The sequence below is a fragment of the Coenobita brevimanus genome, chromosome 84, assembly GCF_032717465.1.
Source record: "Coenobita brevimanus isolate Jiangsu-jjx chromosome 84, ASM3271746v2, whole genome shotgun sequence".
Lineage (NCBI taxonomy): Eukaryota > Metazoa > Arthropoda > Malacostraca > Decapoda > Coenobitidae > Coenobita > Coenobita brevimanus.
The window spans coordinates 46,205,695-46,229,151 of NC_137037.1; the positions used below are offsets into that span (position 1 = coordinate 46,205,695).

Genomic DNA, 23,457 nt, shown 5'->3' on the forward strand with positions numbered 1-23,457 from the left:
TTTCGGCTTCCACTGCCTCCATTTTTGCTCTACCTGCTTCTACTTCTGCTGGCTGTATCCACTATCTCCACTTCTGTACTCTCTTCCACAATTTCAACACATTTCTCTTCTGCAACCATTCACTCCATCCTATTTCACTTGTTCCAGTTTCTGTAACACGGTTCTTTTGTTGTTTTGGTCAAAGGTTGAACTGAACATGACACAAGTGGACTGCAGGTTGAAGTTGGCCCCTTGCTGGAATCAAACATTCATCTTTCGGGGGACTGGGAGAGCGTCGAGGGACATTCATATAAGCGAACAACGGAGCTGCCTAGTTATCTCCATGCCATTACGTGAAGGCGTTCCTCTTCAGCACCGCACTCGTAGTAAACAATACCAGCTCCCGTTTTCCCTTAGGATCACTAGTTCTGTCCTCTCGTTACAAATACCTTTGTTTTCTAGTGGTCTCTGTTTAACCTTTTTCTCGGCAAAATATATATATATATATATATATATATATATATATATATATATATATATATATATATATATATATATATATATATATATATATGTATTCCTAGTGACTGTCGCTGTTTCTTTTCCTGCTTGTATCGTGACTTGTCCACTCATGCCTTTAAGGGGCTGCCCTCTCATTATCAATAGCTTCGTGTTTCATTAGTCGCTGTGTTTGTCTTCACTGTCAATACTTTTTGTTCGCGAAAGTTAGTACTTCTTTCTCTCTGTTACTGTTAAATCACTGTTGCATCTACGGTTCTGTCTTCTAACTTAAAAATACCATCGTTGCCCTGATTCTTTCACTGCTCAAGTTGTTTCTAGTGCTGTAATTGCTACCTCTGCCTCCCTACATCTCTTGGTCTCTCTTGCGTAGTCCTCTCGTTGCTAAGTAAATGTAGCTGATTTTCATTTCACTCCGGCTGCTATGGTTATTCTCACTGATAAAGTTGTTTCTCCTGCTTCTCTCAATGCTATTCCTGTTGTCTCTGAGTTCTTCTTCTGCCTATTATTTTCTGTCTAACAGCTCTAGACTTTTAGGATCATATATTTGAGACGATCCCCTGCCCTGCTATAATCTATTTCACTGCTAACACTGCTCTCCTGCTTCTCTCCCTGCTACCACTGTTGTCTTTCTTTCTTTCTTTTTCTGTTGGTAATATTATGGTGTAGGATTTTTGTTTTCTTATTAAGTCAATCATATACCTCTCCAGTCTGTTCTCCCTCTTTTTGCACACGTCATCGTCCTGCACACGAAACAATCACTACTACTACTACTACTACTAACACCTCTTTCTCTACTCTACAGATCCCACAGTTAGAAATAGCGACCGGGCTCCATCCTGGCTGATCTTCTCGTCGTAAAAAATAAAATAAAACAAAAACCTCTACAGCGCGGTTTCCTCGTCGTAAACAAACAGCCGACAGTCCCTCTACAGCAAGACCGACTCGTAAACTGCCGCATGCTTATCTGCGGTGCAGTCTCTCGTAAACAAACAGCCGCCAGCCTCTCTACATCGCGGCCCTCTCATCGTAAACAAACAACCGACACTCTTTTCAGCAGGATCATCTCGTCGTAAACAGCCGCAAGACTATACACTATGCGGTCTCTCGTAAACAAACAGCCGACATCCCCTAAACAGCACAGTCCCCTCGTAAACAAACAGCAGTCTACAGCACGGTTCCTTCGTCCCAAACAAACATCTTCAGCCTGTCTACAGTGCGGTCCTCTCGTCGTAAACAATGACGGCCTCATTTTCGACAAGCGCCACTGTGTCGGGTTGTGGAGTTGCCGTAGTTGCCACCGCCGCCCCTCCTCCCGCCGTCCCGCTCTCCGCCTCCCCCTGCCTCGCCGCGGGTCTGGGTGAATCTCTTGCTCCTGCAGCTGTTGCTGTCCCCCCCGCCATCTGCCCGCCGCCACCGCCACCGCCTCCGCCGCCGCCCGTGGACATCAGGCGTGCGCGGGACTTGCTGAGGGCGATGACGGTTGCAGCGTCGCTACGCATTCGGTTCCTCCTTCGCTTACTCCACTGGGGCTGGAAACAGATGGAATGCTATTACCACTACCACCACCACCATTACTAGTACTACGGCTACTACTACTACTGCTAATCATCATCATCATCACCACCTTTTTTCCTCCTTCGTTTACTCCACTGGGGCTGGAAACATGGAATGCTGTCACCACTATCAGGGCCACCATTATTAGTACTACTACTACTACTACTGCTAATCATCATCATCATCATCATCACCTCTTTTTCTCAAGCTGGAATGGAAAATCAATAATGAACGAACACTGTCTACATGTATATATATATATATATATATATATATATATATATATATATATATATATATATATATATATATATATATATATATACACACACACACACACACGAGTATTAGCAAGGCGACATTAATAACCAGTGAACCAAAGGAAAAGTTAAATTTTATGTCAGCCGTCTTCTTAAAAATGAATAAGCAAAGATGTATGCGACCCCCGTATTATGATATGCTGTCTTAGAACACATGGTACGGCAGGTAATGTCTCACAAAAACACATACTGAGACTACCTTCACTGAGATACACACAAATCTAGCATATACTGTATGTAAGACACACAATTCTAGTACGTAAGTACAGTATTCGCATTAATTCATCTGAAGTATTGGTTATCCACATCATCATCATTATTATACTACTACTATTTACTACTACTACTACTACTGCTACTACTACGACTACTAAAAAGTTAAACGGAAAAAACTCACAGATCGTACTGAGGTCACTGAGGAAAAGGATAAAACGCGGAAAACAAAGAGGAAAAATAAAGGAAGGATACTCTTTAGAAAACAAAGTTAAACTAAAAATAGCCCCACCTTTAGACAGATAGTGCTAAGGTAATTGAGAGGAAGATTAAAAGAACACGAAAACGAGAAAAAAAAAGTAGGGATAGTTAAAAAAAAAAAATGGTTCAACAAAAAACAATCTCATGGGTAGTACTGAGGTCATCCAGATAAAGATAAAAACGAGGAAAAGAAAGCGAGAAAAATAAAGCAAGAACACAGTAAAAAAACAGGTTATGCTTGAAAAAAAAAAAAAAAAACTCATAGATGGTATTGAAGTAATCATGATAAAAAATAAAACGGTGAAAACGAAAACGAGAAAACTTAAGAAAAAAAAAAAAAAAAAGCCTCACTTTCGCATAGATGGCATTGCGGTCATCGAAATAAAGACAAAAAGAAAATGAAAAAGAACAAATAATAAAGGAATGATACAGTAAATAAATAGATAAATAAATTAAAAATTGCCCCACCTTTTCATAAATGGTATTGAGGTCATCGAGAACACCCAGGGGACGGCTCTTGTTTCTCACCCACGCGGGGAGGGAGCGTGTCTTGTAGGTCTCGTCCACCACGCCCCCTGCCCCGCCCCGCCCCGCTCCACCCTCCTCCAAGTACCCCGCCCCGCCCCGCATCACGCCCAGCATGTCGATGGCTGGAGAGTTTGAGTTAAAGTTAGGTTGGTTATGGATGAGGAGGCAGAGTTAGTTTCGTAAGGTTAGGTTAAGTTTGGTTAGGGTAGACTGGGTTGGGCTGGGTTAAGTTATATTTGATTAAGTTATACAAGACATGCTCACGTTAGTACAAGTTAGATTATTAACTTACCATTACATAAGTTCTATTTTCTTCTATTAATTCTCGTTAAATCATTAAACTAAACTAGTATACGTTCGAACTGGAGATATGAAGGCAGTTACAACACTAGAGACATGGAATGGAGATGTTAGAAATGAACTGTGTGTGTGTGTGTGTGTGTGTGTGTGTGTGTGTGTGTGTGTGTGTGTGTGTGTGTGTGTGTGTGTGTGTGTGTGTGTGTGTGTGTGTGTGTGTGTGTGTGTTTTATGAGGACACTAACCACTAGATGATGCACTCTGCTCCTCCAGCCTGGCTTCTGGACACACTGCAAAGTCCACTGATCTGCGCTGACCCTCCACGCCTGCAACACACAGAAGGGGGTCAATACTCGGGCTCAGCAGGGGTCAGGTTAGTATAAGCTACTTTAGTATTCTCTATCTACTTTAACTATTAATCTATTATTATCAGCTTTAACTTTTTATTTTATTGACTTAATTGTTCTATTTTCCATCAACTTTCATTATTATTCTCTTTTTTCTGTTAACTATAAATCTTTCTTTTCTATCAACTTCAACTGACATTTTCTGTTTTCTATCAACTTTAACTATCATTCTCTCGTATTTCCTATCAGCTTAAAGTATTTTTCTCTATTTCTATCAACTTTAACTACGGTATTATTCTCTATTTTGTCAACTTCTCATGGTATGTATTTCTCTATCAGTCCTACTTTATTTCCCTTGCTTAAAGTCAATGCTGATGCTGGACAGGGACGCCTTCACGTGATGGCAATGATATAACCGGGCAGCTCCATTCACTGACTATACAACGTCCCTCAATTTCCTCATTCCCACAAAGGAGGACGGTGGAATGCAGGAGAAAGACACTTACATCCTGCAGTCCATCGGGTTCACGCCCAGATAAGCCTTGGGGTCACAACAACAACTTGAACTCTGCAACTGCACTGCGGACAGTCGCTAGTCTTCACACCTGTTCCGGATGGAGGTCCTTGACTAACGGTCACAAAGACATGAACAGGACATCTCAGTAGTGTTCATAGGTCATGGTAGGATACATTGTTGTAATTTAGTGGAAATTGGTCCAATTTCACCCTTCAGATTCCTTGTGCAGGTCGGATTGAAATCTCCAGTAGGCACGATCAACTTACCTCGTTCACACTTAATACTGATATGGCTATTTCTGCCATGCCCTTCCACTGAACATACAAGACTTGGAATTTTTTTCTATCAGCAACGACCCATGACAGGACACATAACCTGGGCCCTTCAGATTCCTAACAGTCTCCAGTTCTCCTGGAATCGTCGCGAGACTCTGAGGCTGGAATAATAATAATACTAGCAAAAACAATAGTCTCCACCTAGGCTATGTAGTTGGTGGAGACTAACCACTACAACATAAATAACTACTATAAATGTAATTTACACTCTATAATTATTTTACCTAGCCTGTCAGTAATATTCAGTCACTTTCCTCATCAAACTGCTATGACTTACCTCGCTTGACCCGCGGCAGTGTGAAGTCGCAGTGTATGAAGGCGACTGGCGGGCTGGCGGTGGCGGTGGTGGTGGTGGCGGCAGAGGTGCTGCGTCCGCTACCCTTTGACCGCACGCTGGATCTTACACTGCTGTTGTTATTGTTCTGACCGGCCTGGAGGGGCAGGAGGGAAATTTGTGTGGGTTATGCAAGATCGGTGATGAAAAGGGATATGCCTTCATGTGGTGACATCGATATAACCACGCGGCTCCACTGCTATACATGTCACTCAACTCCCCCCTCTCTCTCATATATATATATATATATATATATATCTTTATTTATTTATTCGGAAAAAAATCAAATTGTAAACTACTACATTCACCTTCATAGGCTGGTGTGTTTTAATTCCGCTAAACACAAAAAGAAAAATTATACTGATCGTGGGCAGGTGTGTGTTTACTGTCTCGAAAGTATCAAATGATAAACAATTACATTTATTACATTTACCCTCGCAGTCTTCTCCTTCAGTGGCAGAGACAAACTTCGTGGTATGGATCCGTTCAAACTGCCCTCCCCCTCCCCATACACCGTCCCCTCGTCACTGCCCTCCTCTTCGTCTTCCTCCTCCTCATCCTCGTCGTCGTCGTCGTCGTCCTCGTCCTCAGTTACCCCCGGACAGTCGCAAGAGCACGGCAGCTGGCAGGGGGGGTCGCAGCAACACCCACACTCGAAGATGAAATCAGCAGGGGAGTCACGTTCGGGGAGGAGACAAGACTAAAGGGAAAGCAAAAACAATATTAATACCACTACTATTACTACTTCTACTACTACTACAACTACCACTAACAACAATACAAGGCGGGAGGAAAAAGTGGCAGAAAATAAGTGGCTATGTACACCAAGTGTCTGAATAATAATAATAATAATAATAATAATAATAATAGTAAAATAAAATGATGTCAGATCACTTTAACTTGAGCCTGAATGTTTCTTTTGCAGTTAATCTCTCTATGTCTGTCTGTCTGTCTCTCTGTCTGTCTCTCTCTCTCAGGAGGCACGGTGGCTCAATGGTAGAGCGCCTGACTCAAGACAGAAGGGTCGAGAGTTTGCTCCCCGCCCAGGTAGCTGCCCTGCTGGGAGGGGTAGCGCTCTCCCGTCACCTGAAGGGGCTATATGATCGATTAAGGTCTAGCTCGAGGAATTCATCTCACACACACACACACACACACACACACACACACACACACACACACACACACACACACACACACACACACACACACACACACACAAACGCATACTTTAAGCTCTTGCTGCAACTCTCTATTCAAGACGGACATATGGCAATTTTAGGTCAAGTTAACGCTAACAGAGTATATCCACCATATATGACCTTCGTTGTCTTATCTGACTGACCTTCGTGAACTGATATCTATGACCTGATAACTTTTTAAAATCAGTTTTTAAATCATATATATAATTATATATATATTTTTTTACCTCAACTGACCTTTATGGCTTGACGTGATCAAAATAACCTATCCTAACCTTTATAAACTGACCTATAATTTGACCAGTGAGATTCTTGACAACTTTTGTCTTTTCATTTATTTTTAAAAATGATGTTTATGGCTATTTTTTTACATTTACGACCCATTCCTCACATTTATATCTACATTTCGCCTTCATAACTACTTTTTTAACATTAATGACATTTTTGCATTCATTAGGACTTGATATTTATAACTTTCAACAACTATAACGATTTTCTTTAACATCTACGCCCACAGTTTTAAATCTACGGCTTACTGACATATTTAACTTATCCACTGATGACTCTTTCCGCCTCCACTGATAACATTTATCTATTTTACATTCACTGCGATTTTCTATAATTTTATGAACTTATCAACCCTTTCTGGCCTCAACTATCTATCTATCTACTGCCAGACGCCTTAATCCCGTAAGGGGTGACCACAAACAAATCGCCTCCACGTCGCCCTGTCCCCCGCCATTTCACTGTCCTGCTCCCAGCTCACACCCTCCCCTCTCATATACACTCAACACTGTGACCAAATTCAAGTGACCTGATCTGACCTTACATAACGTTTCTAACATGACCTATGATGAACTTATCTGGTGACTTAACATGACCTTATGTTACTTCTATAACGTGACCTCTTATAAACTCACCAGACCTTACCCACGCTCTCTGACCGGCCCTGATATGACCTATAATGACCTTACCTGGTGAAATGATCTGACCTTTATATTATCTGACCTCATCCCTATGCCCCAACTATTGTGGCATGACGTGACCTAACTACTGACATGGCCTTACCTGACATCTTTCTTATCTGATCTTGAATGACCTTACCCTGTGAACTAATCTGACCTCCCTACCCTCTCTTACTTTATCTTATCGGATATTACCCACCTGGTCTGACGTAATGTTACGAGTTTAGCGGATGACCTGATCTGACCTTCCCAACCCTTTCTTACCTGACCATATTTGACTTTACCTACACTTTATGAGACCCATGACGACCTTACCTGGTGACCTGATTTGAACTTACGAACCCTTTCTTACGTGACCTTATTCGACATTATCTACCCTTTATGTGACCTGTGATGACCTTACCTGGTGACCTGATGACCCTACGAACCCTTTCTTACCTGACCTTAATTGACATTACCTACCCTTTATGATGACTATGACCCGTGATGACCTTGCACGATGAACCAATGTGATCTTACCATCTTATCTGACCTTACTTGACCTTACCTGTTCTTTATGAGCTTACCTGGTGACCTGACGCTGCGTGTGTGATAACGAGGAGTGACTCTCGACTAAGGCTAGGCAGTGACCCTTGAGTGCGGCCTGAGGTCACACTCGATACCTCGCTCTTCACACCTGTGGGTCAAACATAACAAATCCAAGGTTTAGATCAAGAGGAGGAGGAGGAGGAGGAGAAGGATGTTTCAGATGACGATAATGATGGGTGATATGATAATGATGAACATGATAACAATGAGATGATGGTGATGAAGATACGACAATGATGATGACGAAAATAATGAGATGATAATGGTCTTGATGATGACAATGATGATAATAATGAGTAATATAATAATGATGGCGAACATAATAATGGCATGATGATTTGATGAGTCAGGATCAAATAATAAAAGTAAGATGTGGTGATGAGAATAGTAAAACAGTTAAAGAGGATATTATGATGACAGGTTACAGCAGGTAAAGAAGATAGGGTGAAGATGGGTACACGAAATAATAATAATAATAATAATAATAATAATAATAATAATAGTAATAATGATAATAATAATAATAATGATAATAATAATAATAATAATAATAATAATAGTAATAATAATAATAATAATAATAATCTATAAGCAATTTTATATTTTCAAGTACTGCCGCAGTATTCAGTAATTGCTGAGCAGATATTGGCATGCAATCGGCTGAATAATTTTGCCATTCTGACTACAATAATCTTAACCATTACGAGAGAGAGAGAGAGAGAGGAATATCGTACATGTCTGACTACTCGTATTTAAAAGGTCTCTTGACGGTAAAACGAACGAGAAAATTAGAGAAAGGATGGAAAAAGCCCTAAAAATAACCAAATATGCCGAATAATAAATAAATGACTAAATAAATAACTCCCCCACACTACCCACACAACCAGAAACAGCCCATCATTCCTTCACAAATTCCATTACTTAACAATAGCTCACATTTAAAGGTAGATGGAGTGGACAAATTTTCCCTCACACCCACGCTCTCTCTCTCTCTCTCTCTCTCTCTCTCTCAGAAAAGTTCACAATGTTACCTCCACAACTCCGGCAGAAATAGCTCTCAAATTCTCTGCACAAATTCTGTTACTCGGAATTAGCGCTGAAACTGGCAAGAGGAGAGAGTTCAAGCTGATATGTTCTTTCTTCTGTTCTGTGACGCGTCCACCCACACAGCCGCCGCGTCACACACACAGCGTTACAAAAGTAGATCTGTGCCATTCTTGTTGGTTTCCGTACGATAATTCTCCCCCCACCTCTCTCTCTCCCCTGCTCACACCTACACCCCCGCGTGACAGACCGTCAGAGCTTCATTTACGCGTCATAGTCCGGAAACGATATTTATCATTGTTGCTCAACCCCCGTCATGCCTGGCCCAGCAGACCCGTCGACCACTGGTAAGCAACCGCTCCTATGGGGTCGTTCCATAGGTTCCCTAAACAGTTCATGTTGTGTCCGTCTTAGTATGCCACGTATTGTGCAGTGCTCTATCACGTGTGTTATGCTGAGTGAGCCTATTCTGCAGGCAGTGCACGTGTCATCTGTGATTCCATCTAACCCGAATCTAAGCTGGTGACTGAGGAGGGCGGGGTGATGTCCTAATCTAAGTCTTGCTAGGAGAAAGCTCTATTCAAGGATATCTCTGATGACGACGTAGGGGTAGGGGGGCTTGTAGTTCTGTGTTCTGATTGAGGTATTGCATATCCCTAAGCGTTAAAATATAATTATATACATACCCACCCTCCCACCCGCACACACACACACGTTACCGTATTGGACTAAGTGCTTTCGTGACAGCTGACCTGTTTTTTGACACGCCTAAATAAAAATATGCTCTCCGACATATTCATACTGAATACCAAAGCAGATTCACTGGAATTTCCTCCACGTAGGCGGACAATATATTTGTGCAATATGAGTTTGCAGAGAGTATGTAAAAATGAAATGCAATTTGCGTCTATCAAATATTTCTGAGCGCTTTCGTCATAGATACTTCCATTTTTCGAAGGTATCAAAATTAAAATATTTCTCCGAGCGAGCAATACTGTGATATCAAATTTGGATTCTCCAGCATTTCCTCTAGGTCAACAGGAAAATATTTAGGGGCAATTTGTGTACGTATTTGTGCCACTGTTTCATCGTCTTAAAACTAAAATGATAATGGAAACAGTCAATCCCGTACTTTTTCACTCGAGGTGCAGGTGTCCGGGGCTAGGGGTAGATGATTAGCCTACTTCCCTTGATGGCGTGGTGATCAAAAAATCTACAATCCTCTTTGGGATCGAGCATACAAAAAATCCGTAACTCACACTGGGATGTTGAGAGAGAGAGAGAGAGAGAGAGAGAGAGAGAGAGAGAGAGAGAGAGAGAGAGAGAGAGTTTTACGTCAGCCATATATTTTTAAGGGGGAGGCGTGGCTCAATCGGTAGAGAGGCGGCCTGCAGTTCTAACGGACCCAGGTTCAAATCCCGGCTGGGGCAGGGAACAGTTTAAGGATTTGAATCTCATTAAATCAGGCTTTACTGATCTACCAGAAGACCCGCCGACATGTCGTAAAAATACCCCCGCTAATACCAATAAACCAGTCCTGTATGAGACACCCCTAGCATGTATTCAATATGGACGGTGGGTGTTAGTGCTGAAGTGGTGACATGTAGAGGTGTATGGTATGTAGGAGGACTGCTGGGCCTTGATAGCAGGCTGTGAAGCCTATGCCCAGAGTTGAACACATTAAAAAAAAAAAAAAAAAGTGCTTTCGTCATACATGCTCCTGATTATCAACGACACCAAAATTAAAATGTATTCTTGGAACGATCAATAATGAAAGCTCTATCATATTCAAGGGAACTCCACCTGCGTCACTGGGAAATATGCAAAGTTCTCCATACAAAGCTCTCCCCAATTACGTGTGTTGTGGGGATGAGCAACATGGCCGTTTTAGTTGTCTCATAACATTACCGATCCACTGTGCGATCAATGGACGTAAAATAGCACACCATAAATCACGAAAAGTAGACGTAAAATAGCACACCATAAATTACAAAAATGGACGTAAAATAGCACACCATAAATCAAGAAAAATAGATATAAACTAGCCCACCATAAACCACGAAAAGGACGTAAAATAGCACACCATAAATCAACAAAAATGGACGTAAAATAGCACACCATAAATCAAGAAAAACAGTTATAAAACAGCACACCATAAATAAAGAAAAATGGACGTAAATGAGCATACCCTAATTAAAAAAAAAAAGGGGGGGGGGGAGGAAGTAGAAAGTGATGGAAAAGATACAACGGTGAAGCTGAGCCGTCCCTGCAACACGTGGGAATTGTGCTGGGTAGTAAACGGACCACAATGTATCTTATTCTGATTAGCGAACAATTTCTACACAACCTCGCAAACATGTCTGGTAATGAAGAGATTAACACGTTCACTCACCCTACGTATTTATTTACTTATTTTTTTATTTCTTGCTACCTCCAGAAGACTTCATTCAGCTTACAAGAGGCCTCTCTGAGTCTAGGGGTTAATAAAGACTGAAGCCTGTATTCTCGTGGGTTATGAAAGCTCCCCAACACCTCTTCCCAAGCGAATTATTTTGTTTATTACACCTTGCTGTCCTCTTCTGAGTTATTTAAATCCTTTTAATATTACATTCTGCATAAATAACAGAATATATTAGCCTGTTGTATTAAAAAATAAACTGCTAAAGAAGAGGTGTTTGGAGGTCCTCCTTAACCTACGAGAATACAGGCCTAAGACTAAAAAAGCCTCTCCTAAGCTAAGGTAAAATCTTCCAGAGGCAGCAAAAACGAAAAAAAAAAAAAAATAGTCATCAGATGGAAGGAATTAGATGCAGGTCTATTTCACTCAGAAATGGAGAAATACCATCCCAAGAAAATTTCAACCATCATGATCTCGTCTCCTGCAGCATTACATTCAGCTATGAACAAGCGATTTATTCCACTGAGAGTAAGTTATAGGAGAATGAGTCATAGGAGGCCATTACCCTTCTCATAGCAGGAGCAATTCTAGGCTAAATAACGCCACGTGATTTATCTGAGCTAATTAGAAGCTTTACATAAGAGCAACACTGCATTTATAACCAATATTTGTATATAATTTATAAATACACTGCACCAAACAATAATAATAATAATAATAATAATAATAATAATAATAAGATACAGCATGTTGTATGTTATATTCACTGAGGAGAAAGAGGGGAAGCGTTCCAAGCAAGAGAAGTGTAAAAAAAAAAAATAAAAAAATAAATAAAAGCCGCCATACGTATGTGAAATTCAGGCCCCTAACCCCATCCCTGTAGTCTACACCTCTGACACGTATATATAAAATCTCCTACGCTTTAGTTCTGTGCGACCTCTTCCTTTAACCCCAGGCAGCATCAGTGACCCCCTGAGACTAGGCCACATGGCGATGTTCTGACGGAGGAGCCACACACACCACCCAGATCAATGATGCCACCCTCACACCACCACACGATGGTGATGATGTGGGCTGCGACGGGAGGGGGTTGATGATGCTAATGATGTGGGCTGGGACAGGAGGGAGTTGATGATGATGATGTGGGCTGGGACTGGAGGGGGTTGATGATGATGATGTGGGCTGGGACTGGAGGGGGTTGATCATGATGAAGATGTGGGCTGGGACGAGAGGGGACTGATGATGATGATCGCTCTCCCGTATTGAAAGTGGCACTGGAGGTTTCGTGGCACCTTCTTCTAAGACATGTATTATGCCTATTACACCTTGATATTCTAGGTCATCTGTATATTTTTAAAAACGACAAAGTTTCCCTCGCAACAGTATAAGAAGGTGTAACATTCAAATAAATCGCTAATATAGAGGTGTTACGTTATCTCCAAAGCAACTTAAATACGATCCCAATCCCATCGCGCCATCGTAGAAATTTTTTACCATAAAGATGAGTCTGTCAGTACTGGGTAAACAACAAATCTAGTGTGTGTGTGTGTGTGTGTGTGTGTGTGTGTGTGTGTGTGTGTGTGTGTGTGTGTGTGTGTGTGTGTGTGTGTGTGTGTGTGTGTGTGTGTGTGTGTGTGTGTGTGTGTGTGTGTGTGTGTGTGTGTGTGTGTGTGTGTGTGTGTGTGTGTGTGTGTGTGTGTGTGTGTGTGTGTGTGTGTGTGTGTGTGTGTGTGTGTGTGTGTGTGTGTGTGTGTGTGTGTGTGTGTGTGTGTGTGTGTGTGTGTGTGTGTGTGTGTGTGTGTGTGTGTGTGTGTGTGTGTGTGTGTGTGTGTGTGTGTGTGTGTGTGTGTGTGTGTGTGTGTGTGTGTGTGTGTGTGTGTGTGTGTGTGTGTGTGTGTGTGTGTGTGTGTGTGTGTGTGTGTGTGTGTGTGTGTGTGTGTGTGTGTGTGTGTGTGTGTGTGTGTGTGTGTGTGTGTGTGTGTGTGTGTGTGTGTGTGTGTGTGTGTGTGTGTGTGTGTGTGTGTGTGTGTGTAGATTCGTCCACCTTAATAAGAAGAGTGGACACGGGCAGATGATGGAAGCCCGTCAAAACAGATCTAACTTGCATTCACGTATTTGTCTTTCTGCTGTTAACATCAACAAAACATCGCATGCATATAGGTAACTGAGATGTACCGGTATTATTAAACATCTCAAGCTAAAGTATCAATGATGAAATATCAATGTGTTATGTCTCGCCATCAGGAAGTTGGATTAGTTAACTACAAATTAAAGTATCTGTGAGGGGATTCATGGTCACAGTTCTGCTAATTTCTCTCTTTATGACCATTAACAAGTTGACACGAGGCTGCGTTGACTGGAGGCTGAGTTGACTGGAGGCTGAGCTGACAGGGGATTAACTTGATATAGCATGGGGAGTGTTGAACTGACGGGGGGTTAAGCTAACAGGGAATGGAATGACAAATGATTAAGCTGACCTGGGACTGACATGACAATGGGTTGGACTGACAGGGGGTTAAGCTGACACGGGGTTGGACTGACAGGGGGGTTAAGCTGACACAGGGTTGGATTACAGAGGTCGTGGCAGAGTAGTATTCTGTGATTTAGGATATTTCTTTAACACCTCATCCTTAGCTATTTATTCTGTACATCACACCTCAATACCCGCTTGTATACTATTTTCTGTATTTTTTTTTTCTTTTTTTTTTTGTGTCCGACTCTGGGCAAAGGCTTCAGGGCCTATATCTCGGGGGCAGTAGCCTATCCCAAGGCCCAGTAGTCCTCCTACACCATTACACTTCAATACCCGCTTGTATACTATTAAGTTAATGATGCAAACTATGTCGATATTAGAATATCAGTACCGTACAAGAGACCGTGTACTGGGGAAAATAAATCGCTTAGGAAGAGGTGCTATGCCACCTAGAAGACCTTACTCCGACCATCACGTATTTTCAATCAATATATGTGAGATCCTCAGAAATTGCCTGTAAGTACACTCCACAGCGTCCTAAAAAAAAAAAAAAAAAAAAAAAAAAAAAAAAAAAAAGGCACACTACAAAAAACAAGAGGTATCTGGTGTCTAAGTATACCTGTACCAACCCAACCGTTAAGAAATAGCTAAATAACGAATAATGTCTACTTACTGAATTTCAAAAATACTAAAAATCAGAATCAGTATAAAAATTACCCCCCCTCAAAAAAAAAAAAATCCAAGAAATATATAAAGCACAAAGACACAAAAAGCAATTTTTATTTTTTGTTAAAGGTAGCATCTTGAGAAAACGGATCACAGGTACATTACAGGACTTGATATTTGATGACTCCAATAATTATCTAGCGTTATCACAATATACAAAAAAAAAAAAAAAGACCCCTCCCCCCCAAAAAAAAACGAAAAGAATTAATCGTTTACCTCTTCTGGTTAGCCTCTTGAGACAGCTGATGATGGGCATATTACGGGACTTGATATCCGATGACTCCAATAATTACCCAGCACTATATTCAGGCCCATAGTTTGTTTTCCATGTAGAGAAATTTATTCACGACCATTCCTGTTTACAATTTCGGAAAGCAGCGGATTGGTAGTTTTGATTTTAAACCGGACTGGTGATGGGATTCGGTTGGAGACGAAAATATGCGATATATCAAATTGTTTCAGACACAGGTCGACATATTTCAGCCACTGGGAGTCAATGTTTCTTCTTCACTGTCTGGAATGCTAGGGCAGGTGATAGACTGAGTTTTGAATTTAAACCCGTCTAGTGGTGAAATACGACTGGGAAAAGACAAATTTATCGGTTGTATCAATATTTTCTGACACAACACAGCAAATTTCTACACCTGGGAATCTATATCTTCTCTATAATTGCCAGGAATCGCTAGAAAAATTGCTAATGGGCTACTATTTTGAATTTTGGAAGTTCACTAGCAATCAGCACGAAGATCCACCCCAAACGCTTGGAATCCGAAGACTGGATGGCCAAAATCCTTTCTACCTCCCTACCTTCCCTAGCTCTCTCTCTCTCTCTCTTTCCTCCCACTCTCTTTCTCTCTACTCACGCGCTCTCCTCCCTCCCTCCCTCCCTCCCCGGAGTTCCCTGTTGCCAAATAAACGCGGATGACGTAATTCAACTGGTTTTACTTCCCAAATTCCGCTGATAATTAGAAAAAAAAAATCGAATAAGCTTAAAATGGATTAACAAGTATTGATTTAAGTAAACATTATTCCTCTCTTTCTCTCATTCACCCTCTCACTCACTCACTCATTTACTCACCTCCTCTCTCTCACTTCCTATCTTCCTCCCCCACCTCTTCATTCATGGGTTACACTGCGCATGACTTAGATGCCATGCGCAGTGTGTCTTTTCCTACCTGCCTACGCTTCTCTCTCTCTCTCTCTCTCTCTCTCTCTCTCTCTCTCTCTCAAATACACCTTTAATAATTTTCACCTTATTTTTCCACTGTGCCATCCTCTCTCTCTCTCTCTCTCTCTCTCTCTCTCTCTCTCTCTCTCTCTTTTTATCCAACCTTTTATCACTGTACTCCCTCAGGCATCTTCTCAGGGGCTTCTCTACAGTGGAAATATTTTACTCCTGCTAACGCCAGACGATTTTATTCAGCTGGGAGATATGTAGGCGCCTCAGTTTCAATATAACTACCACTGACCCTATTTCACCTAACGTCAGATGATTACATTTACCTGAGGGAGTCACAGGAGCCGGAATGTTAACTTGCCTTTTCTATTTCCCCGTTCCATTTGAAGTATTTTTGCATCCGCGGTCGAGATGCGAGAGCGTTTTATATTTTGCCTGGTGTGTGTGTGTGTGTGTGTGTGTGTGTGTGTGTGTGTGTGTGTGTGTGTGTGTGTAAGGTTTGACCCTGCAAAGCCAACTTTCAGTTATATCCTGTTTGGCCCATGTTTGGTGGAAGCGAAAAGTGTGACGCAAGAACAAAATGGGTTCTATTTTGAGACCACTCACTCACAGGCCAAGGTTACAGGTAACTGTCAAATTTCGGGCCATGTGTCTGTGAACAAAATAACTATAATTTTTATATGATTTCGACCCAACTTGGTGAAGGGGTTGAGGATCAGTTGACTTACTGTTTCTGAGAACATTGGGTCAAAGATCAAGGTGACATGGCAGGGTCGAATGTTAAGGGAGATCAACTCACACAATTTTAATCTGACTTTAAAGTCTGTATAACTCGATTTCGAGGACAACTGGTCTCAGGTGAGGACCACTGCGAAAAGTCAATGTTCGGTCTTAGACAAATTGGTGGGAGCGGGTATTGCACTCTCTCAATGTTCCTTGTTTGTTTTTGTTTTTGCTGTCTCCAAATGACTGCACTGATGTTTGACTTTTTGAACTGGAGTCAGATACAACCTTTATTAATCCATTTACTTTCCAATATCCACTGAACTGCTATCCAATTTCCTGTTCGGAGGGCAAAAAAATAAATAATAAAATAAGTAGAACATAAAAAGACGTCCTTGGATTGAAACTGTTAAGCCTAATCTAACATTTACACAAACAGACCTTGAGCCCCAAACAAAACAGAAACTTACATCTATACCAAACTGTGTACCTGTAAATCTCTCTCTCTCTCTCTCTATTTTTTTTTTATCCTTCTATTCATTTCCTCTATCTCTTCCCTTCAATCCATCGAAATATCCTTGTTCAAAGCAGGACCTTGTGAGTGATTGCGTAAGTGTTAATCCTCCATGTATTTCTGTCCCCTCCTCTTCTATCTCCATCTCCCCATCTGCCTCCTATACCCTTCTTCCTCTTGATCTCTCTCCTCCTCCTCCTCTTTTAGTACTGTCCCATGCACTCCTTTTTTTCCCTTCCTTCCTATCGATATTCATTGTCTCCCCTTCCTCCGCCTACACCTCTCTCTCTCTCTCCTTCCATCTTCTTCCCCTACCATTTACAGTTTCTGATCGCAAGGTAGCTTTAAGGCGTGAATACCTCTCAGCTCTCTCTCTCTCTCTCTCTCCCTCTCTTCCAGCTTCCTCTTTTTCTCCTCATCCTTCTCCGTTTCCTTCCTCCCCCCCTTCTCCCTTTTCCTCTTCTCTCTTTCTCTACATGTCTCTCCTTTTTGTTTTTCTCTCCACTGCTCTCTTTCCTTTCTCCTCACCTTACTCCTTCCATCTCCCACGTCTTTGATCTTCTTCTCTTTCCTCTCCTCTCTTTCTCTCCACCTTTCTCCTAGATCTCCTTCTCCCCTCTCTCCTTTCTCCTCCTTTCTCACCTCTCCTTTTATTTCCATCTCCCCTTTCTATTTCTCTCCGCCCTCCCCTCCTCCTCCTTCTCCTATTACAATCATAACATTCTTTTTCTCTATCTTGTTCTCTCTGTTCCTCTCCTCTCTAGTTATCTCATTCTGTTCTGTTCATCTTTCTCCCCCCCCCCCACTTTTCTCTTCAGCTCTCTTCTTCATCTAATCTCCTCTCCTTTTTGTCTCCCCCTTTCTAATCTCCTCTCTCTCTCTCTCTCTCTCTCTCTCTCTCTCTCTCTCAACGTTGCCAATGTATCTAACTTTTCTAATGGCAAAAAAAAAAAAAAAAAAAAAAAAAAACCCGAATAATCTTTTTGGCGCCAAAAAGCTTTACAAAAAACAATACGAAGGCTTTTTCAATTCCTATTACTTCCAAACGATTTTATTTTCCTTAGAGAAGACATATCGAAGTGGAAGAATTAGATCTAACCTTCAATACCTCTTCACTACGATGATGGCTCGCCTGAGGGTGAAAAAAAAAAAAATGGTTTCGGGGCAGCAAGTATTATGCATAAGTGAAATATTCGGGGATAAGATATTAACACTCTCTGGTTTCTCGACTGTCTCAGGTAAAGAAAATTGTCTGGGGTATTCTCGTCGGGTATAGAAGCTCCCTATCACCTCTTCCTAAGCGATTTATTTTGCTTGTTACCCCTTACCATCTTCTTGTGTCATTTAAAATAATTCAAATACCACAATACTCGGCATCACATACATATTTATTTTAACCATCCGTAACTAAGAATAAATCGCTGAGGAGGAAGTGCTACCGGGTTTCCATAATATACAAGAATACTGGCCCTAAAGTTGTTCCGATCGTGTGTGGGTTAATGCTGAAAGTATTAACATAGACTCTTAAGACTTATCCCGCTGAACATAATCATTTGGGGTTTGTGGAATAAAATACTAGAGTTGTCCCGACCGTGAGAGGGATAAAAGGATGAAGAAAACGAGGATGTCATGAATTATATTGGTTGAGACGTCCCCAAACGGAGTATGTAGGTGTACCATTAAAACATCCATTTTCTTCGGATAAACCCATTTTCTCTCGTGCTCCCCTCCTCCCCCTCCCCAACTCTCTCTCCTCTCTCTCCTTTTCCCTTTCCCTCCATTCTCTCTCCTCTCTCTCTTTGCAATTATCCTGCTCTCCCTCTCTCCCCTTCCATTCCTCCTTTTCAGTCTCTCCCCTTTCCTTTCCCCTTAGCTTCTGTAACTTGTACTATTTAACTCTCTCTATTTTCCTCTCCCTTTCCTTTTCCCTTTCCCTCCATTCTCCTCTCCCCCTCTTTGCAATTATTCTGCTCTCCCTCTCTCACCTTTCATTCCACCTTTTCAGCCTATCTCTCCTTTCCTTTCCCCTTAGCGTCTGTAACTTGTAATATTTAACTCTCTCTCTCTCTCTCTCTCTCTCTACGAAGGTCCAATGGGTCATATTTCTCAACAACGGCATTATAATTCAGTTCTTAAAAGTTCTTAATCTTTTATCGATATCTGAGTTTGAATTCTTAACCCACTGATTCAGGGTTCACCTTTTACTGGCTTATTTTCGCTGTCTCCATATGATTTTATTCTGTCTACCTTTACAACAATAAATACTTCAATCAACTTAGAAGTATTTTGAACTGAAGGGGTTAATAAGCGCTCTAAATATCGAAGCCTCCAATAAGCTCAATATACTCGATTAACGCTGGGGTTTCCAAACTGTTTGATCTAAGTCCCCCTTTTAGTCTTCACGAAGTTATTGCGTCTCCCCTCACCCACAATATTATTTTGGTACACACACACACACACACACACACACACACACACACACACACACACACACACACACACACACACACACAGGTACATCACTTGCTACTACATGCAAAATACATGAAAACGTAAAATTAACAAAGGAGAAAGGCATACCGAAACAGCGAACCACGAGATAATCTTAGCATACTTAAAGAGAATGGGGAGACTGCTGGCTGGTGGTGTGGTGGGAGACGATCAGTGAGTCAGCTTGGCATCAATGACGTGGGGAAGTTATTTGGCAAGTTTAACCAGATTTCTCTTGAACGACGTAAGAACTTGTTGATATTCTCTCTCTCTCTCTCTATACATGGCACATCGATATTCTCCCGAGTGTTATCAGTACAAACTATATCCATGTATGTAGCTGTAGTTGCAATCCCAGGCTCATCTGAACTTGAACCCGGTGGATTGCAGGCTGAAACTTCCTTCCCCCCTCCCCCCTGCGGTCCATCATCCTCCTTTCGGGGACAGAAGTGAGTTGAGGGATGCTTGTATAACCGGGCAGTGGAGCAGCTCGGGTATATCGGTGCCACCACATGAAGGCGTCCCTCTTCAACACCCTGGCTTGCATTTTTGTCAGGCAAGGAGGCTCCCTACCACCTCTTCCTTAGCGACTTATTTTTCGCTATGGCCGGGTAATATCCTTTCGTAAGCTATTTATGCAGAGTAGGGAGATGTTTGAAGGATTTATATAGCAGAGTAGGACTGTATGGTGTAATAAGCAAAATAAATCGCTTAGGAAAAGGTGTTACGGAGCTTACTTACCTGGTCCATACCAAATGATAAATACAGGTACATCGAACAAGAAAACAGTGTGACATTAAAGAAAAAAAAAAAAAAAACTGGTGGCAACGAGTTTATGATAAATACTAACTTCAGTGAACTAAAATAATAATAATAATAATAATAATAATAATAATAATAATAACAGAAGTAGTAGTATTAATAATAACTACTACTACTACTACTACTACTGCTAGTAGTAGTGTTTTCTCTTGACATCACACGCAATAAGAGCACAGCAAATATCGGTGCTGAGTGGCGGGACGCAGAAATCAAGATAATGGCATCGTTTGTTTTCCTACACACTGGCGCCATTATCAGATTATACCCAGATTATTCGCTCGATAAAATAGATGGAAAGAGCATTTTGAGACAGTTCTTAATAGACCAATACCACCAGAAGAGGATATACCGTCTGCTCAGGAAGATTTAAATATAGAAACAGGAGAGTTGAGGCTTGCAGAAGTGGAGAAAGCAGTAAAACAGTTAAAGAATAATAAGGCACCAGGGGAGGATGGTTTATTTCCGGAAATGTTTAAAGTGGAGGGGGATAGATTAATAATGATCTTGACCAAGCTATTCAATAAGATATGGGTGACGGGGTTACTACCATCAGTTTGGAAGAATGGTGTAATTGTTAAAGTTCCGAAGAAGGGAGACCTGAGTGAATGTGGTAATTGGAGGGGAATCTCTTTGTCACCGATAGCTTTGAAAGTTTTCAGTAGAGTGTTGTTAAATAGGTTGGAGCCGGTGGTTGAGGGTATTCTGAGGGATGAACAGGCTGGTTTTAGAAAGGGACGTGGTTGCAATGATCAGATCTTTATAGTTAGGCATTTGATGCAGCAAGTTAATGAAATGAGAGTACCGTTAAGTCTTTGTTTTGTTGATTTTGAAAAGGCTTTTGATAGTGTTTCGAGAGAGTCTATGGGGAAGATCATGAGACATTATGGAATACCAGAGGAGTTTGTGAGGGTCATTATGAACATGCATGAGGACACATTTTGTAAAGTGATGGTTGATGGTTGTCTGAGTGATTCGTTTGAAGTCAAGTCCGGAGTAATTCAAGGTGGTGTTCTATCGCCTTTACTATTTATATTGGTCATTGATTACATTATGAAACGTATTGGAACAGAAACCGGTGCAGGTATACTTTGGGGAGAGAACAGGAAACTTTTGGATTTAGATTATGCAGATGATATAGTTTTGATTTGTGATGGGCCAGAAGAGATGCAGAGAGTGTTGGACTGTTTGGTGAGTGAAGGTCGCAAGGTGGGTTTGGTTATTAATTGTGGAAAAACTGAAATAATCAATATGAATATGGAAAATGCGCAGGAATGTGTAATTGGAGGTATGGTTGTAAAGCAAGTTGATAGGTTTAAATATTTAGGTACTTATTTAGCCAAGGATGGTTCTTTGAACCTTGAATTCGAGGAAAGGTTAAAGAAGGCTAATCAGGCAATGGGAATGCTTAAAAATATTTGGAATAATAACAATTTCTCTGTGCATCCAAAAATCAAACTTTATAAGGTAATGGTTAGGAGTATCTTAATTTATGGACACGAGTCTTGGTACAGCACAGTGACTATGGAAAATAAATTCTTGGTGTTTGAAAATAAAGCACTTAGAAGAATATTAGGAGTTAAGTGGTGGGAAAGGATACCAAATAGTAGAATTAGAGAAATAACGGGAGTGCAGCCGATCGATGAATATGTTAGATTCTCACGATGGAAGTGGCTAGGACATGTGTATAGGAGACAGGGAATAGTACGAGGTACACCAGGGTGGGTGGCACCTGGTAGGAGAGGTAGAGGAAGGCCAAAAGAGACGTGGGTGAGGACAATGAGACGGGAAGCTGGAGATGAGTGTTGGGGAGATCTTGAGGAGTTAGCACAAGATAGGATGTGGTGGTGTGAGTTCATCGAGGCCCTATGCATCCCCGAGGGTGCCACAGGAAATGATTGATTGATTGATTGATTCGCTCGATTTAGTCAGGAAATTTTATCCCGCAAATAGCACTTGAATTACAAAAAAATTATATATATGAACACTGTACTGGAAGATCCCTATATAACGTTCCTTTTCTACTCGTGTGATATGAGGACGGCCGATGTCTATCCCGCATCATTATATTCTTCTCTACCCCCACTGCCTCACCCACGCCCACACCACCAGACTGAGCCGTCCCCGCAACACGTAAAATACCGATGTGGGTATCTAGTGAAGCGCTATTTACGGACCACCCTGCATGTAAATATATATATAAATCTGCCTGGTAAGACTGTCCTAAGCCGATATTCTCGTCGGGTAAGGAAGTTCCCTAGCACCTTTCTTAAGTGATTTGTTTTGCTTATTAAACCTTCCTGTTCCCTTGTGTTAATTTTGCTTACGCGTCTTACTGTCCTCTCCTGTGTTACATAAATCCTTCCAGTATCTCCACACTATGTACAAGTTACGTACAAAAAAGGATATTAACCAGCCATATCCAAAAATAAATCGGTGGTGAAGAGGTGTTACGGGGCCTCCTAAATCGACGAGAATACGAGCCACAGAACAATGCAAGTACAGCTTTGCGAAATGTTAAAAGTTATAAGTCTTTAACTGGTACTGGTGAGGGGCGCCTTCACGTGGTGGCACCGATATAACAAGGCAACTCAGCTGTCATTTTATCCATGTCCCTAACCTCCCTTCTTCCCCAAAAGGAGGATGGTGGACTGCAGCAGGTGGACAACATCAGCCTGCAGTCCACTGGGTTCACCTTCAGATGAGCCTGGGGTACTGCCTCTATTCTCCTCTGTTCACTTTACCTTGACCTAAAACTGCACTCTCTCCATCTTGAATAGTGTGCTCTGACAAAAGACTAACAATTGGCATATGATACTAGTCACGAAAAAGTGCCATGGATATAATGAACAGCCGCAGCATTGTCTTTTTCCGTCTCTGAGCTACGTGAAATAAGCTGCAAAGTGGCGAAATTCTGGGCCAATATGAAATAAATGAACTGTATTATCAGACATTAAGAGGCGTGTGACTACTATACTCATTTTACTCTAATTTGGCCTAAAACTGCCATCATTCCAGGAGCGTTCACCAGTCACCGACCCTTAAATTATCTCGATAAAGGTGTAAAGAAAATACCTTGTTGTGGACTAAGTTAGCCTAGCCTCGGAACCCTACTTCTTGTGAAGGGTAATACG

General features: G+C 41.5%; 1 protein-coding gene across 1 annotated transcript in view; it reads right to left on the minus strand.

The window, feature by feature from the left end:
* Positions 1–1,709: 1,709 nt before the first annotated feature.
* Positions 1,710–23,457, minus strand: part of LOC145410161 (uncharacterized) — a 182,149-nt gene continuing 160,401 nt past the window's right edge. The window contains exons 4-10 of the mRNA XM_080280359.1: positions 7,938–8,047; positions 5,803–5,907; positions 5,151–5,304; positions 3,920–4,000; positions 3,318–3,424; positions 1,934–2,030; positions 1,710–1,879 (exon numbers count right to left, since the gene is read on the minus strand). Of these exons, the coding sequence (XP_080136485.1) occupies positions 1,710–1,879; positions 1,934–2,030; positions 3,318–3,424; positions 3,920–4,000; positions 5,151–5,304; positions 5,803–5,907; positions 7,938–8,047 (824 nt within the window). The remainder of the gene's footprint in view (positions 1,880–1,933; positions 2,031–3,317; positions 3,425–3,919; positions 4,001–5,150; positions 5,305–5,802; positions 5,908–7,937; positions 8,048–23,457) is intronic.